The sequence below is a fragment of the Eleginops maclovinus genome, chromosome 18 (assembly GCF_036324505.1).
Source record: "Eleginops maclovinus isolate JMC-PN-2008 ecotype Puerto Natales chromosome 18, JC_Emac_rtc_rv5, whole genome shotgun sequence".
NCBI lineage: Eukaryota > Metazoa > Chordata > Actinopteri > Perciformes > Eleginopidae > Eleginops > Eleginops maclovinus.
In genome coordinates, this window is record NC_086366.1 from 1014018 (window position 1) to 1031112 (window position 17095).

Genomic DNA, 17095 nt, shown 5'->3' on the forward strand with positions numbered 1-17095 from the left:
AGGAAATCACTGTTCATGCTGATTAATGGAGAGAAACAAAGAGACTCACTCTGTACAAACCTTTGACACTAAGATGTCAACAACCCGAAACAAGAATAAAACCTGCCGACCGACAGTAACCTGCTGCTGCACGGCTTTAATTAGATTAGCAGATTAAACCTGACCCACAGTAACACTGAACACACACTGTACACACTGTACACACACTGAACACACACTGTACACACTGTACACACACTGAAGACACACTGTACACACTGTACACACTGTACACACACTGAACACACACTGTACACACTGTACACACTGTACACACACTGAACACACACTGTACACACACTGAACACACACTGTACACACTGTACACACACTGTACACACACTGTACACACACTGAAGACACACTGTACACACTGTACACACACTGAACACACACTGTACACACTGTACACACACTGAACACACACTGTACACACACTGTACTTCAGGAATACACTGTGCAGTGTAAAAGGAGGTGATTTTATTCAGGAAATTTGTGATTTTCATTTATATGATTTCATCAATCATCCAACAACCACGGGGGGCAAACAGACTTCCACCAGGAGAAACGTTTCAGCTTTCAACGGCTTCAGAAGAGACGCACATAAAAAACCACAAATGTTCCAAAACAACAGAGACACAGTCCAGCTCCCTGGTCTCCAGCTGTGTGCGTCTCTCTTTAGTGTCCCCTGGTCTCCAGCTGTGTGCGTCTCTCTTTAGTGTCCCCTGGTCTCCAGCTGTGTGTGTCTCTCTTTAGTGTCCCCTGGTCTCCAGCTGTGTGAGTCTGTCTTTAGTGTCCCCTGGTCTCCAGCTGTGTGTGTCTCTCTTTAGTGTCCCCTGGTCTCCAGCTGTGTGAGTCTGTCTTTAGTGTCCCCTGGTCTCCAGCTGTGTGCGTCTCTCTTTAGTGTCCCCTGGTCTCCAGCTGTTTGCGTCTCTCTTTAGTGTCCCCTGGTCTCCAGCTGTGTGCGTCTCTCTTTAGTGTCCCCTGGTCTCCAGCTGTGTGCATCTCTCTTTAGTGTCCCCTGGTCTCCAGCTGTGTGTGTCTCTCTTTAGTGTCCCCTGGTCTCCAGCTGTGTGAGTCTGTCTTTAGTGTCCCCTGGTCTCCAGCTGTGTGCGTCTCTCTTTAGTGTCCCCTGGTCTCCAGCTGTTTGCGTCTCTCTTTAGTGTCCCCTGGTCTCCAGCTGTGTGCGTCTCTCTTTAGTGTCCCCTGGTCTCCAGCTGTGTGCATCTCTCTTTAGTGTCCCCTGGTCTCCAGCTGTGTGCGTCTCTCTTTAGTGTCCGCTGGTCTCCAGCTGTGTGCGTCTCTCTTTAGTGTCCCCTGGTCTCCAGCTGTGTGCGTCTCTCTTTAGTGTCCCCTGGTCTCCAGCTGTGTGCGTCTCTCTTCAGTGTCCCCTGGTCTCCGTTGTGTTGGAGCTTCTTGCAGTGTTTGGTTTCTGCAGCTTTCAGTAAACTGCTCATGTTTCCTCTGCTGAATGTTCTCTAGATGCTGCATGTGTTGAAGAGCTGCTGCAGATGTTCCTGCATGTGCTTTGTTTTGGGACCAGAGTCCTGTGTAAAACATGATGATTTTTGGAGTTGTAGTAAGGAGATTTGGGTCCAGAATCCTGTGTAAAATAGAGTACATTTACCCACGATGCATCAGGAGGAGGTTCCGCTCACATCTGCTCCGGTTAGGGGACCCTCCCCCTGATGCATTGTGGGTACCCTCCTCCTGCTCTGGGTGAAACTGCAGAACAAAGAGAAACCTGAAGCCGTTATTAGACAGGGGACTGGTATTGTCCTGCAGGAACAGCACGTTATAACCTGCTTTCACTGAGACAAGTTATCATATTCATTAAAGCTGTAGCCCTGATTTTATTTTGAAAAACTAGGTCCATCTCTAGTTTCATGTAAACAACCAGTAAGATTTGTGGGCTTTTATTTTGAAATACAAATGTAATTCTGAGACCTGGAACAAAAACACAAACATGTTTTTATTCTCTTACCCCCCCATTCTTATATGTATCTGCTTTATGTTTAAAGTGTATTTGTTCACTCTTTCAGCATTTCAATCCTTTTGTTTTTATATTTCTAAAACATTTATTTACAAACTTATTTATTTCTTTAATTTCTTAAAATGTCTAATTTAATTATTTCTTCATTATTGAATATTTAATTAAGCTTATTTTAAACGTATGTATTATTTGATTTGTTTTTCGTAAACTTTTTTAATATACCTTTAATTATTTTATATATTTATCTTTAGAGTTCTATTATGTTAAAAACGTGTTATTTTCTATATTGTTTATTTCTTCATTTTAATATTATTTATTCATGTATTAATTTAGCAACATCTGTTCTCTTATTTATTTTACAAATGACAAAATGCATTGAGGAGGTAGAAATCCAAACATGAGTTGTTTTATGGAAATGTTAACATGATGGCGGGAACTCTGCAGGTGTGTATTTATTCTCTGTGTGAGTTTCCAATCTGACCTGCAGGTATTTACAGCAGAGATTAACGGATTACAGGTAATCCAATACACACACACACACACACACACACACACACACGCACACACACACACACACACACACACACACACACACACACACACACACACACACACACACACACACACACACACACACACACACACATTTTATTATTTTGCGTTTGATAAAATTATAATACGGGTTGTTTCAAAATAAAAGCCCCACAGATTAAATGTATCTTCACAGGAAACTAGGGATGGACCTGGGTATTCAAAAGTAAAACCATAGAAGCTAACTCTTTCCCAAAGGGGGGATTCAGGGTGAGGCTGTATCTTTCAAAATAAAAGCCAGTTCCAGGTTGCTCAGAATGAAATTTGTGTTTCAAAATAAAAGCCCATCTCTCATAACGCATGTTGATAGGATCCCAGAATGAAACTAGTTTTTCAAAATAAAACCAAAGAAAGTAACTGTATCTTAACAGGAGTCTCCGGGTCTTTTTCAAAATAAAAGCCAAATCGCACTGAATGTTGACAGGATACCAGGGAATGATGTTGTCCTTTTCCCCCAAATTAAAACACCAGAACGTTTCTGTATCTTAACAGGAGACAAGGCTGTTTGTTTCAAAATAAAAGCCCTTTCCATGCTCAGTGAGGTTTGTGTTTCAGAATAAAAGCCCACAACTGACACTGCACGTTGACAGTAAACCAGGAACTGATGTTATTTTCCGAATTGAAATGCCAGGAGGTAACTGTATCTTACGGGGGCCTAAAGGCAAAGTGTATGAGTTCTGTGTGTACTGGTAGTACTGGTAGTAGTGGTAGAACAGTGTGCTGCAGTACCTTTCCTCCTCCACCAGGGCCCCTCCCTGACGCAGTACGAAACGTCCCTGAACTCGATGTTGACAGCCGGTCTCCGTGGTAACGAGGAGAACCTCTGCGCCTCCGTCAGTTCCGGTTTCTTCTTCTGCGTCGGCTGCCGCTCAGCCCCCCCATCCATACAGACACACACCGCCCGGGGGTCCAACATGAGGTCAGGGGGACCGTTGGTGTTCTGAGGGGTATTATTATTATTATTATTATTATTATTATATTATTATTATTTTATTATTATTATTTTATTATTATTATTATTATTATTATTATTATTATTATTATTATTATTATTATTATTATTATCATTATTATTATTATCATTATTATTATTATTATTGTTATTATTATTATTATTATTATTATTATTATTATCATTATTATTATTATTATTATTATTATTATCATTATTATCATTATTTTATTATTATTATTATTATTATTATTATTATTATCATTATTATTATTATTATTATTATTATTATTATTATTATTATCATTATTATTATTATTGTTATATTATTATTATTATTATTATTATTATTATTTTTATTATTATTATTATTATTATTATTATTGTTATATTATTATTATTATTATTATTATCATTATTATTTTTATTTTTATTATTATTATTATTATTATTATTATTATTATTATTATTATCATTATTATTTTTATTTTTATTATTATTATTATTATTATTATTATTATTATTATTATCATTATTATTATTATTATTATTATTATTATTATTATTATTATTATTATTATCATTATTATTATTATTATTATTAGTATTATTAGTATTATTATTATGTATAACAATATTGTTTGCATATCCTATTCTTTATCATTAATGATTTTACATATTTATAAATCTTTTTTTATTTATTATTATTATTATTATTATTATATTATTATTATTATTATTATTATTATTATTATTGTTATTGTTGTTATTATTATTATTATTATTATTATTATTATTATATTATTATTATTATTATTATTATTGTTATTGTTATTATTACTACTTTTGGAATATTAATCATTATTCAATTATTCAGAATTGTTCTTCCTGTGTTTACGTCTGCAGGACAAACAGGAAGTGGTTTTCGGATTGGCTGTTGTTGTTTATCCTGCTGCTTAATGTGGCACTAATCTACCTCATACAGGGAGGTCACTGTCGGACACCACACACAAATACTACACACAAATGCAATGCTATAAACATATCCAAATATATAGACATATTCAGAGATATTATGCACCTTCTTTGACCTGAGTATCTGTTCAGTATATTCTGAATATCTTTAGAGGATTTCTCCAGTTTTATGCAGTATATCATCCAGTTTATCTTCAGTTTTATCCCAAATGTTTGTCCAATATGTCCCTAATTTAGCTCCACTGTGTCCAGTATATCCTCAGGAGTTTTTGAGTATTTCTCCAGTCATTTCTCTAGTATGTCCTAAGTCCCAGACATCTTGAGGATGTTTACAGTATGCCCCCAGTGTATCCCAATAGTATTTGTGAAATATCTCTCCAATATATGTACCTTACATATCTCAAGTATATCCCACATACTTATCGAGTATTTTTCAAGTACATCTCAAAAAGTATTCCACTATGTCCGAAGATTTTGTTTGATATTCTTTGTTTCGTATATCCAGAGTACGCTGTGTGAAGTAACCGAAGTACTGTACCTAAGTACAATTTCGAGGTGCTTAATTAATTTGAGTATTTCCATTTTATGCTACTGTGTACTTTTACTCCACTACATGTATTTACTACCTTTACTACTTCTACTTTTACTCAAGTACAAGATCTGAGTACTTCGACCACCTCTAGTGTCAGTCCTGGTGGTACTCACCATGATGATGGAGTTGGTGACGGTGGGGTTGTGGACGGACCAGGCGGCCATCAGAGAGGCCATCAGTCCGAGAGAGCCTCACTGAGTGGCTGCAGGAGGAGCAGCGAGGGGACACTGACCACGCCCCCTAGTTACTGACCCCGCCCCTTATGCAGAGGTCCCGCCCACACACTCGCGCTGTGCGGTGAGAATGAAGTAGAATCTGATTTAATGTAATATAGTCTAATCACTCAGGACTTTTGGGGCATTTTAATCATATTAATAAATATGATTTGCTGGTTTGAAGCCGGTTTTATGAAAATATATGTATACTGTAGTTTTTAATTCTACTTTAAAACATTTACATAATAATTCCACCTGACAAGCTGCTTTACTTTACCCCTTACAGGGGAATTTGCAACAGCGAAGCACTTTCAGTTTGTGTAAAATAACATTTCAAATATATAATTATTTGACATGTATTATAGTTAAGTATTATAATTAATCACAATCCAAATTCTTTATTTATCCTGGGGGGATATGGTTTCATAAAAGTTGTTTCCCCACGGGGATTAATAACAGTACACCTTATCTATTATTAAAAAGAAAGAAATATATATTAATAAATACATGTTGCATTGTATTATACAACAAATGTGTTTTTAGAATATATACAGTTGTCCATTTGTATAAATGAATAACATGAACGTTGATTCGTTTTCACCTCTTAGCCCAGCCGGGATACTGAAGGGGACACAGCGCTCTGCTGGAGGAGCGGCGGCGGTGCAGCTGAAAATCTCTAATAACACAATAATCCTAATAACCTGAGTCAGGGGGGTCGTAACAATCTCCATCTTTAATGAGTTCACACGCTTGTTTCAGACGTTACAGAGAAAACGGGGAATAATAAAAAACAAATCTAAATTTCAATTTGGACATTCAGACGACTTCCTGTTGTCTTCCCTGTTTTCTCCTTCACCATCACGGCTGCTTGCTTGTTGTTGTTATTTTGGTCTTGAAATGCTCTTCCAGAACATTTGATGAAATCATTTCAAATCAGCGTTGAGGGTTGTAAACAGGGAGTGTGGAGCTGAAATGTTATTATGGGATGAAATACTGACGACCGGCTGCCGAGGATCTCAGGCTGCACTTCATTTTGTTAAATTATCGATAAGGTCCCTCACAAATGCACAGAGGACGTCTTTGAACGCACCAAAGATATTTAGTCTTAATAACCGAAAGAAGTTTTCCTGTTTGAAAAATGTTTAAACTTGTGACGAAAAAACCGAAGATCTCCTGCAGTCTCAGAAACCACCGGAGTACCTGTTGGAGTTTTATCTGCAGTATTATGTATTATCTGCAGTATTATCTGCAGTATTATCTGAAGTATTATGTATTATCTGCAGCATTATGTATTATCTGCAGCATTATGTATTATCTGCAGCATTATGTATTATCTGCAGCATTATGTATTATCTGTAGCATTATTTGCTCTTCTTGTCGGCGCTCAGCGCGTCGTGCAGCTTGGAGACGCTCTTCTCAAACGGGTCCATGGCGAGCGTCCCGTCCTCGTCGAAGAACGCCGACACGGAATCGGTGAACTCGGCGTCACGAGTCCTCTTCGTTTTCCCGTCCGTGAACGACACTCTGAGCGTGTACTGGTCATCAAACCTGCGGCAAATATAGATATTAATAAATAAAAATAACTAGGAACAAATACAAATAATAACAAAACATTTAAAGTATATTCAAAAACAAATAAATATACGTAATTACATTTACCTGGATACAAATAATCAAATACAAACATTAATCAATAATTAAAAACAAAAAATAGAAATAAATGTAAACAATAAAAGATAAATACTTATATTTATAAAAATCTAAATCTAAATAATGTGTATAAAGACAGTACAGGTGCAGAGCAGTGCGTGCTGGGAGCTGACCGTTTGAGGGAGGAGCAGAGGGTCCAGCTGTGATCGGGATCCATCCCGGCCGGGTCCTTCTGCAGAGCCACCAGGAATATGTTTTTCTCCCGGTACGACGTGTACAGCGTCAGCACCCCCATCATGATGAAGTACGTGGGCCGGGTTAAGGACAATAATAACGACGATAACAACAACAACAACAACAACAACAACGACGATGATGATGATGATAAAGAAATGAAAGGACCCTCCTCCTGACTACATGGGCCGGGTTAAGGACAATAATAATGATAATACAAATAATAAGAATTGTAATAAATATATATATTTAATAAATATATATATTTATTAAATATATAAATATATATATTTAATAAATATGATAATAAAAAATATATATATTTAATAAATATGATAATAATAAATATATTTATTATTATCATATTTATTAAATATATATATTTATTAAATATATATATTTTTTATTATCATATTTATTAAATATATATATTTTTTATTATCATATTTAATAAATATATATATTTATTAAATATATATATTTATTAAATATATATATTTAATAAATATATATATTTAATAAATATATATATTTAATAAATATATATATTTATTAAATATATATATTTAATAAATATGATAATAAAAAATATATATATTTAATAAATATACAATAATAATATTTTAATAATTACAACAATAATAATAACATTTTTCTAAGCGTTTCCCAACTTCCTGTTGTAATTCCTGACTTCCTGTGAGGATATGACACCACGCAGCAGGCGAGGACGGGTCTGGACTCAGGGAAAGGATGCAGGAAATCCCACACTAAAGCCAGGACAGCGAAGAGACACGACACGGTGCAGACCAGCAGCCGGCCGTCCACCAGACCAAAGTGCTCCACGTAACAGAACTTCTCCAGCAGCACCTGAACACATCACAGCAGCTTTAACACACAGCAGCTCCTGAACACAACACACAGCAGCTCCTGAACACAACACACAGCAGCTCCTGAACACAACACACAGCAGCTCCTGAACACAACACACAGCAGCTCCTGAACACAATACACAGCAGCTCATGAACACAACACAGCAGCTTTGACACCACCCATCTGCAGGTGGACTTCATACTGATGAATCTGAGGGTATGTATCACTGATAGATGCGTTGCATACAGTATACTGTAGCTGCACGACTTTGATTGGTGGTGTGCATGTCACGTTACTGCTAAACACACGAATGTACTTTGGCTGACACCCTTTCACAATCAGAGCTCACCTTCTTGGCGGCGTCATCCAGAGAGTTTTTCACGGCTGCTCCGTCCCATTTATCGATCTTCACGGGTTTCTCATCGATCCTCCACTGAAGAGGTTTGAATGTGAAAATTGATAACAGATAATATTTTCCTCATTCATATTCCAGAAAGACATCAGTGGCATTAAGTAAACAAGCATTTTAAAAGCGTGACTCCCTCGGAATAAGGATTTCATAAAGGGTTAAAAGGTAGCCGCTTCAGTGTGTGTGCAGAATATGGAAAGAGATTAATGACAAGCTATAAAAAGTATTCTTTAAAAAACACTTAAGCAAATATGCCAGACCTCAAATACGCTGAATGGCTGTGGACTTCCACAGTTTACTGTCCCTTTTTTCACCCCAAAATTATTCACCCATACTTTTTCATCATTTTTAAAGACATTTTTGGGGACATTTGTTTTTGCCCCCCTCCCAAAAAAGATTTACCAATATTTTGGACATTTTTAAAATCAATATTTTGTTATTTTGTAAATAACAAAATGACTTCACAATATTTTAAACATTTTTTAAATATATAGATTTTTTAGACTTTTCATAATAATTTAAATTTTTCTTTCAAACAAAGTATTCAATATTTTTTGGGGACATTTTATTTTGAAATGTCTTGTTTGCCCCCAAGAAAATGATTCACCAAAATTTTGGACATTTTTTATTTGAAACTCAGAGCGGAAACATTTCCTGTTGTTGTTCCATCTGTATTATATTACTCAGGTTAATTATTGAACTTTATTGGAGACAATAGTCTTGAAATTGCTTTTACAATAGAACTGTTTTGCTACGTGCTCTCTGTTTGTTTGCTCCACTGACACCAAAGAGTAGCCCTTGTATGTGTAAACCTGTTTAGCAGTAGTGAAGATTGTGACTGCAACTTACTTTACATCGTTTCATTTTAAATACTATGTGCATGCTTTTGTATCCAATAATGTGTGTATTGTTCGTCTATCTTTACTGATAGATTTCCCCTCCATACAAATAAAGGAATTCTGATTCTGATCTAAATAAAAACACATGTTTACTTTAGCATGCTAACTGTAGCTTAGCTTCAGAATGCTAAACGTTGGCTTCTCTTTGGCCGCAGATAGCGCCTCTCCCCCGGGGCAGGCTGAGCGGATCTCCCCGCTGCAGCAGCCTGATCTCCGGGACAGAAGGAAACCCAGCTGAATAAAAACAATGAGTCTTAAATCCTCACTTTTTCCAGAAGTCCGCTCTTTCCGTTCCTCGCAGCTGTAGCCATTTTCTTCTCTTCCGGTTAAAAAAATCGGCACCTATGACCTGTAGGCTTCTGATTGGCTCTCACACAGATCACATGTTTGAGTCCGTGTCCTCAAACACAAAACAGGAAAACTGCAAAATATATTATTATTACCTTTAATTACTACTACTACTACTACTACTACTACTACTACTACTACTACTACTACTAAGAAGGAGAAGGAGGTTATTATACAAACGACATAAGAACATACATCTTGAACCTTTGTGTGTGTTTATTTGGAAGAGCTACAAATGGAAATGTACATTTTTTAAATTCCCTTTTATAATTTTATTTAAAGTTTCTTATTATTATTTAGTTCTAATAAAACATTTTTTTCCAATTAAAAGATGTCTTTAATGAATTTACATTTTTCTTATGAGTTATGTGATTTATGCTTTTAAACCCTTTCCTTATTTAATTTCTTTTGATTTAATTTTCATGTTTTTATATGTGTTAAAACACACACACACACACACACACACACACACACACACACACACACACACACACACACACACACACACACACACACACACACACACACACACACACACACACACACACACACACACACACTAATAGCAGACCACAGCAGTCTACTTGCTGTTATTTATTTGATTGATATACGGTGATGATTAAAGGATGAAGCAGAACAAATCTGAACTAAACTGCTGATACTCAAGTCTCAAAATAAAGCAATCAATGATGAACATCTAAAAAGCTATGAATGCAAACCACCTGAGTACAAATCTAAAAAAACAGGAGGCTTTTCTGACAAATCTGTCACTGACACCTTTCTGATATACACTATTTTAGGTTGTGATTTAAAAAATCATCATCTACGGTTACAAAGCATCGGCATTGAATGCAAAAACGATTCAATTATGAAGCAAAAAATGAACCTAATCATGAAGTCTCAAAATAAAGCAATCAATGATGAACATCTAAAAAGTTAAAGATGCAAACTGCCTAAAATAAACTCCAACTGGAGGCTTTGCTTTCACTACTTTCCAGCAGAAAGCCTCGTCTCTTTTATATGATGAGTGTGATTTGGAAGAATCTAAGCTGCAGGTTCTCATATAACATCAGAATATACGCAGAAATGATTACGTCTCTTACAGCAACATGACGGTTAAAGGTTGCATCTGTAAAAAGCCTCTGAGGACAGCAGCTGCTCAGTCTTCCTGCAGGACTGTCAATCCAAACATTGAAGGGTTTATGGACAACGACAGCTCAGTTTAGGTCATGTACATCGGAAGGCTCCTCCAAAAACGCAACACAATATACTTCCCTTCACATACATTGCCAGCTCATAGAGTCCTGTTGTAGTACCCCAGAGTTCTATGTTAGAAATGTATAGTAGGGGTCTCCAGACATAGAAACTGTGGAATCATAACTCACACATGTTGGACAATTTGCACAGTTAGCATAAGAGGCATTCAATAGCATTAATGCCACAATGGCTGATTTGAACAATTTTGGAGCGTTTTGGGGGTTATTGAAGAGTCCATTTCTGACATTTTCAGGATCAACAAGAAAAAGGGCAATATTTGTAATCTCTGTGGGCTTAGGGCTTATTTGAAAAGAATTGTCCACAGTAGAGATGAGAATGTTCCTCTTGTCCTCTCTGTCTCCATTGGTCACAACACTACTCATGGTAGTCAAGATCAGTGCAATTATAAAGTCCGTATATTGGAGGGAGGGTGCTGTTGTACCTGGCATTCAACAGCAGGAGGGGTTCCTCACTCACTTTAAACCAGAGCACAACTGAGGGTCTGTGTTCGTCTGGAGTTCCACGAACGTTCAAACCTGGATCCACGTCCATTATTTCTCAGTTCAACGCCACTTGGCTGTTTTTGTGTGTCTTTAAGGAAGAGTTATATTCATGTTGGTCATTTCTTTTGACCCTAACCATTACCCACTTACAATTTGAATTTCCCTATGAAGTGATGATACCAACATCCCACTGTAGATGGATCAACAGTGGGGGCTTGTTTTCTTCACCCATACTTCCTGTTTGACGTTCTCCCCGGCTGGTTTACCAAATGCTGCTGTTTTAAAATGCCAGAAGCGCAGCAGAGACTTGAATCGTTTATGTTCATCCATTTTGCTTTTCATCTCCTCCAGTTTCTTGACCCTCTGTGTGTCTCCCTTCTCGTTCATCATGCCGATCAGGAAGTCCAGGTGTACCAGAGTGGCCAGGGAAACCACCTTCAGGGCGATCTCATCCAGTCTGACGACATGTTGGAAAGACTCTTCCAGCAACTGATCTTTTTCGTTCTGCAGGTCTCTCATGGTCTTCTGGAGAGTTTCCAAGAGGCTTGCTGACTTCTCAGTGTCTTCTCTACCCTTCTCATAGATCTCTTTCATCTGACGTTTGGTCTTCTTAACTGTCCTTGTCTTGCTCACATATTTCCAGTGTGTTTTCAGATGACTTGGAACTCTGCACTCATCATCACATTTAGTGCATTGTTTTTTCTTCACGTGTTTGGATTCATGACATTTCCAAGTACACACGGTGCAGTAGAGCTCATTCCTGTGGCCTGATACACTGCATGTTTTGTTGCATGTTGTGCATTTGTATTGCATGACCTCACAAAAACTTGGATTCACGGCCACGGTGCATGGATAGTGACAGTTCTCCTTACAGACTTCACAGCAGACAGCTCCCCCATAGTTCAAACCTAACGCCCACCATCTGCTCTCATCGATAGGTACTTTACATTTATAGACTTCATCAACTTCTATTTTGAAGTCCTCGTTTTTCTTCATGTCTTCTTCGTGTTTCTTCAGAGCGTCCTGAGTCTGTTTCATCTCTCTCTGTTTCCCGTCAATGAACTGAAGCCTCTCCTGTATGTTGTGGATGCAGGCTGTCAGTCTGATGCGTGAATTCAGCACTTCAACGGTTGTGATCAGGTTCTGAGGTTTGGTATTTTTCAGGAAATCTGAAAATTGATCAATTTCTTCTGTTGTTGATTCCCAAGAATTCTTTAGAGCGTGATCATTTCTCTTATTTCTCTCTGTTTTCTGGTTGTTATTAAACATGAAATGAACAGGCCGATCCCTCTCGTCTTTTGCACACCTAATATTTGCATCTTTCAGAGCTTGTAGAACATTTTCAGGTGTCAGAAAATCTGAGTGAGTGATGAGGGCCACGATGTTATTCTCTATGTCTTTTCCAAACAGAGACAACACTGAGTCAAAGACGTACCTCAGTCGGTCACTCAGTCGATTGTCACTCGCTTTCAGCACCAGACACACTGCATCGATCTCATGGACTCCATCCCTGGAGCGGAACAAGTCCAGTAATCTTTCACTGACGATGACATCTCTTCACTCCCTTCGGTATCTCCGAACCCGGGAGTATCGATGATGGTCAGAGAGAAGGGCAGAGTTTTATCTTCAAGACCGAAGACCTCGTACATGATCACGTCTGAAGTCTGACTTTCTGTTTGACTCTTCTTCTCTTCCTGTACGATCTGAAAACAGACATCGTCCTCAAACTTCACCCCCATGGCGTAGTTAATCAGAGCGTTGATCAGAGTTGATTTTCCTGCGCCTGTTTCCCCCACGAGCAAGATGGTTTTGTTTATCTTGGTCGGATCTTTTTCACCGAGAGTCAGTTTTCTGATAGAGCCGATGTTCTTTGCTTCTGGTTTCAGCCGGTGGACAGAAGGAGATCCTGGAAAGATCTGAACTTTGGATTTGATGTTTTCATATTTTGGTGAGATATTCCTGTAGAGAATTAAAGACATTAGCTCAAAAACTGCTGAATATAGAGAAGAAATACCACTTACGCTTACAGTCAATCACTTGTTTGCTAAAATGTTTGCTATACAGGACATTAACAGTTCTCCTACTGTATGGTAGTGTTCATACTGGGACCACCCTCTGTAAAATAAACACAGGACTTGTGCTCCTATTGCAGGAACCAATAACTCAAAAAAGTGTCTGAATCTGTTCGATCTAACTCGCTGATAAGAGATTTTTCTGTAGATAAAAGAGCTAGTGGAGCCTTGAGGTGAGGTCCTTTATTGCCACAGTACATCAGGGTATGGGCAGAGGTGTGTACTTGTGAAATGAGGCCATAAACACTCTTAAAGTAGAGCTGGGCAATGGATCGATATTTTTATTGTATTGTGATGTAAGACTAGACTTTGTCACGATGCACACATCAGTGTACTTGCCCGCAGGGTGAACCCAGAGTTGTTGAGTCCTCCAAAGTTTTAGGATAGGAATGTATAGTACAGGGTCCCCGGGACATAGAAACTGCTAATGCTAACTTGCATGTTGGACAATTTGCACAATTAGCATAAGTTGCGTCAATAAAAATGAATGGCATTGTAGCCTATGTGGACAGTAGTTGAAAAATAATGGCTTGGCCAAATTGGACAACTGCTGAGTGGTTTGGGGGTTATTGAACTGCCCTTTTTGAGTCTCAGGATCAAAAAGAGCAGTTTTAAGCGGCCATGTTTTTACTCTCTGTGGGCTGATTTTGATCATAGGCAGTGTTCCGCTCATTGGATATAGAGAGCACCAGATGAACATCATTACCTTATTTTCAAATAAATAAGCAATCAGTCCCGTCCAATGGATCCAAAGTATACAGGGAGTACACATATGTCCATTTTCTGGTTAACAATGTCAGGAATGGACTCAGCATCCTCACTACACCCCAAAACCATTGTTTAACTACTCTCCACATAGACCTTAATGGTAACTTATGCTAATGGTGTAAATTGCCTAACATCTGCAGGTTAGCATCTATGTGCTGGAGACCCCTACTCTACATTTCTAACATGAAACTTTGTTGTACTCAACATTTCCGGGTTCACAACAGGACTCTATGAGGTGCAAACACACTTCTTCTTGGCAGAACCCATGAGGTGAACTGGCCCCCCTCCAGCAACCAGTTCCTGCTCTATCTGGTCCGATCGGCACTATGACAAGACTGAAAACCAGCAAGGAGACATGTTTCCAGGGAAGTAACCAGAAGCCTTTTCCTCACTCTAATTGCACTTTGTAGTTGTCTACAGACTCACAGTTCAGTGTGAAGCATCACCTCACTGACTTTCAGAGTAAACTGAAACACACTGTTACTCACACTGCCATGTTGACTGGTTTACAGCAGCTTTAAGACGGAGCAGCCAATGAGTTCTGGAGGAAAGAGAAACATTTGAGTTACCAACACAGATGTTAAGATCACAACAAATAAACCCGTCTGTCCGTCTGTCCGTCTGTCCGTCTGTCCGTCTGTCTGTCTGTCTGTCTGTCTGTCTGTCTGTCTGTCTGGTTACACGGACGGTTATTACTTCAACAGCTCTCAGTTCTGCTGTGAAATCAGATTTACTGTATTCTCTCCATTTGGAGAATCCAGCCTTGAATCTCAGATCTCTGACACATTTCATGACTCCTGTCTCAAAGAGCTCTTACCTGTGTTGCTGGTCTCTGAGGATGAGGAGGCAGAGACCAGGGAGCGTTTTCTAAATATCAGCAGGGGGGTGTGGACGCTTTCTGGTGACATGTTTCCCAGAAACTGTCACTAAACTTTACAGTCCTGAATACTAAATGCTGCTGTAGCCGGTGAGATATGATAAGAAGCACTTACGGTAAATCCGAAATGAGGCCATAAACACTCTTAAAGTAGAGCTGGGCAATGGATCGATATTTTTATTGTATTGTGATGTAAGACTAGACTTTGTCACGATGCACACATCAGTGTACTTGCCCGCAGGGTGAACCCAGAGTTGTTGAGTCCTCCAAAGTTTTAGGATAGGAATGTATAGTACGGGTCCCCGGGACATAGAAACTGCTAATGCTAACTTGCATGTTGGACAATTTGCACAATTAGCATAAGTTGCGTCAATAAAAATGAATGGCATTGTAGCCTATGTGGACAGTAGTTGAAAAATAATGGCTTGGCCTGTCTGTCTGTCTGTCTGTCTGTCTGTCTGTCTGTCTGTCTGTCTGTCTGTCTGTCTGTCTGTCTGTCTGTCTGTCTGTCTGTCTGTCTGTCTGTCTGTCTGTCTGTCTGTCTGTCTGGTTACACGGACGGTTATTATTTCAACAGCTCTCAGTTCTGCCGTGAAATCAGATTTACTGTATTCTCTCCATTTGGAGAATCCAGCCTTGAATCTCAGATCTCTGACACATTTCATGACTCCTGTCTCAAAGAGCTCTTACCTGTGTTGCTGGTCTCTGAGGATGAGGAGGCAGAGACCAGGGAGCGTTTTCTAAATATCAGCAGGGGGGTGTGGACGCTTTTTGGTGAGATGTTTCCCAGAAACTGTCACTAAACTTTACAGTCCTGAATACTAAATGCTGCGATGAGATATGATAAGAAGCACTTACGGTAAATCTGAACCTATAAATCCATCAACATTTATGAGGACTGAAACAACTATTTTGAATTACAGTCAAAAACAGTCCTGCAGTGGACCCGGACGTGTGGAGAACCCCAACGTTTAATGATAGAAATGTATAGAAGGGGTCCCCGGCACATAGCCGGATGAATTCTTGGCTATTTGCACAATTATCATAAGTAGCAATAACTAGCATTAGCATTAGCATTAGCATTATAGCCTATTGACAATAGTCCAAAAATGGCTTGGCCGAGTTGAACAGCTTTGTTGTGGTTGTGGGGGTAGTGAGGAGGCAGAATCCATTTCTGAGTAGCTCAGAATAAAACATTTAGTTTTTACCGTAAAATGCCAATATTTGGGACGATTTTGATGGATTTTTGGTCGATTTGGAAGTTTTAGCGGACTCTGGATCATTTGGATTGGACAGATTGCTTGTTGATTTGAAAATAAATTGTCTACAGCAGGGATAATAATGTTCATCTTGTGCTCTCTATATCCAATCTCTACTCATGGTGGTTAAAATCAGCCCACCGAGAATACAACTCTCAGGTGGAAACTACAATTTCTGATCCTGAAAATGTCAGAACTGGATTCAGCATCCTCAATAACCCCCGAGAGCACAACACAACTGTTCAGAAGACATTTTTAAATTATTGTCTGCATGCTTTAGGCTAAAATGCTAATTAACGCAACTTGTCCTAATTGTGCAAATTGCCCAACATATGCAGGTTAGCATCCGGCAGTTTCTATGAGCTGGGGAACCCGTACTACACATTTCTATCAGAAACCTTTCCTGGCAGCAAGGCTAAAGCTACACCCAGGAAGCAGCATGGTGAACCCGTAAGAAGAGCTGAGTGCAGGGTTTCCTATCTCAGCCATAAAGCACAGATAGAGGTTGATGACATGATGGACTAGAAAGAGCATTTTCATCCGACCCGTTTACAGCCGGGAACGCTCTGATGGTGCAGCTCGTTTGACCCTC

At 38.6% G+C, this 17095-nt stretch overlaps 3 protein-coding genes across 5 annotated transcripts in view; all 3 read right to left on the minus strand.

Annotated features, from left to right (window-relative positions):
• The window catches only part of abcg1 (ATP-binding cassette, sub-family G (WHITE), member 1), an 18921-nt gene extending 13001 nt beyond the window's left edge, over positions 1-5920 (minus strand). The window contains exons 1-2 of the mRNA XM_063906485.1: positions 5256-5920; positions 3353-3563 (exon numbers count right to left, since the gene is read on the minus strand). Coding sequence (XP_063762555.1) covers positions 3353-3563; positions 5256-5318 — 274 coding nt within the window. The 5' untranslated portion in view covers positions 5319-5920. The remainder of the gene's footprint in view (positions 1-3352; positions 3564-5255) is intronic.
• A 151-nt stretch (positions 5921-6071) lies between these two features.
• Positions 6072-9815, minus strand: spcs2 (signal peptidase complex subunit 2). Of its 3 annotated transcripts, none has more exons than XR_010167885.1 (6): positions 9686-9815; positions 8461-8544; positions 7948-8108; positions 7181-7315; positions 6666-6905; positions 6072-6620 (listed from the first exon to the last, which is right to left on the minus strand). XR_010167885.1 is itself a non-coding variant. In XM_063906535.1 (6 exons), the coding sequence occupies exons 1-5, from the start codon at positions 9728-9730 to the stop codon at positions 6719-6721; spliced, it is 612 nt and encodes a 203-aa protein (XP_063762605.1). In that variant the 5' UTR covers positions 9731-9815; the 3' UTR covers positions 6072-6620; positions 6685-6718. The 3 variants fall into 3 exon arrangements, 2 of the variants coding, with proteins under 2 accessions (XP_063762605.1, XP_063762604.1); XM_063906535.1 differs by having other exon boundaries at positions 6685-6905; XM_063906534.1 differs by having other exon boundaries at positions 6072-6905.
• Positions 9816-10346: 531 nt separating this feature from the next.
• On the minus strand, positions 10347-14908 carry LOC134879915 (uncharacterized). The gene is given in 3 exon segments (XM_063906487.1): positions 10347-13083; positions 13086-13486; positions 14856-14908. Coding segments are annotated over 3 exon segments (1764 nt in total). The 5' UTR covers positions 14864-14908; the 3' UTR covers positions 10347-11728.
• Positions 14909-17095: the final 2187 nt, after the last annotated feature.

Excerpts from the sequence above, each read along its gene's own strand:
- spcs2 (XM_063906535.1), bottom strand. The coding sequence starts at position 9,730 with ATGGCTACAGCTGCGAGGAACGGAAAGAGCGGACTTCTGGAAAAA. Across the intron at positions 8,109-8,460 it reads TGGATGACGCCGCCAAGAAG|GTGCTGCTGGAGAAGTTCTG; the intron begins GTGAGCTCTGAT and ends TGATGTGTTCAG. Across the intron at positions 7,316-7,947 it reads CTCGCCTGCTGCGTGGTGTC|GTACTTCATCATGATGGGGG; the intron begins ATATCCTCACAG and ends AACCCGGCCCAC.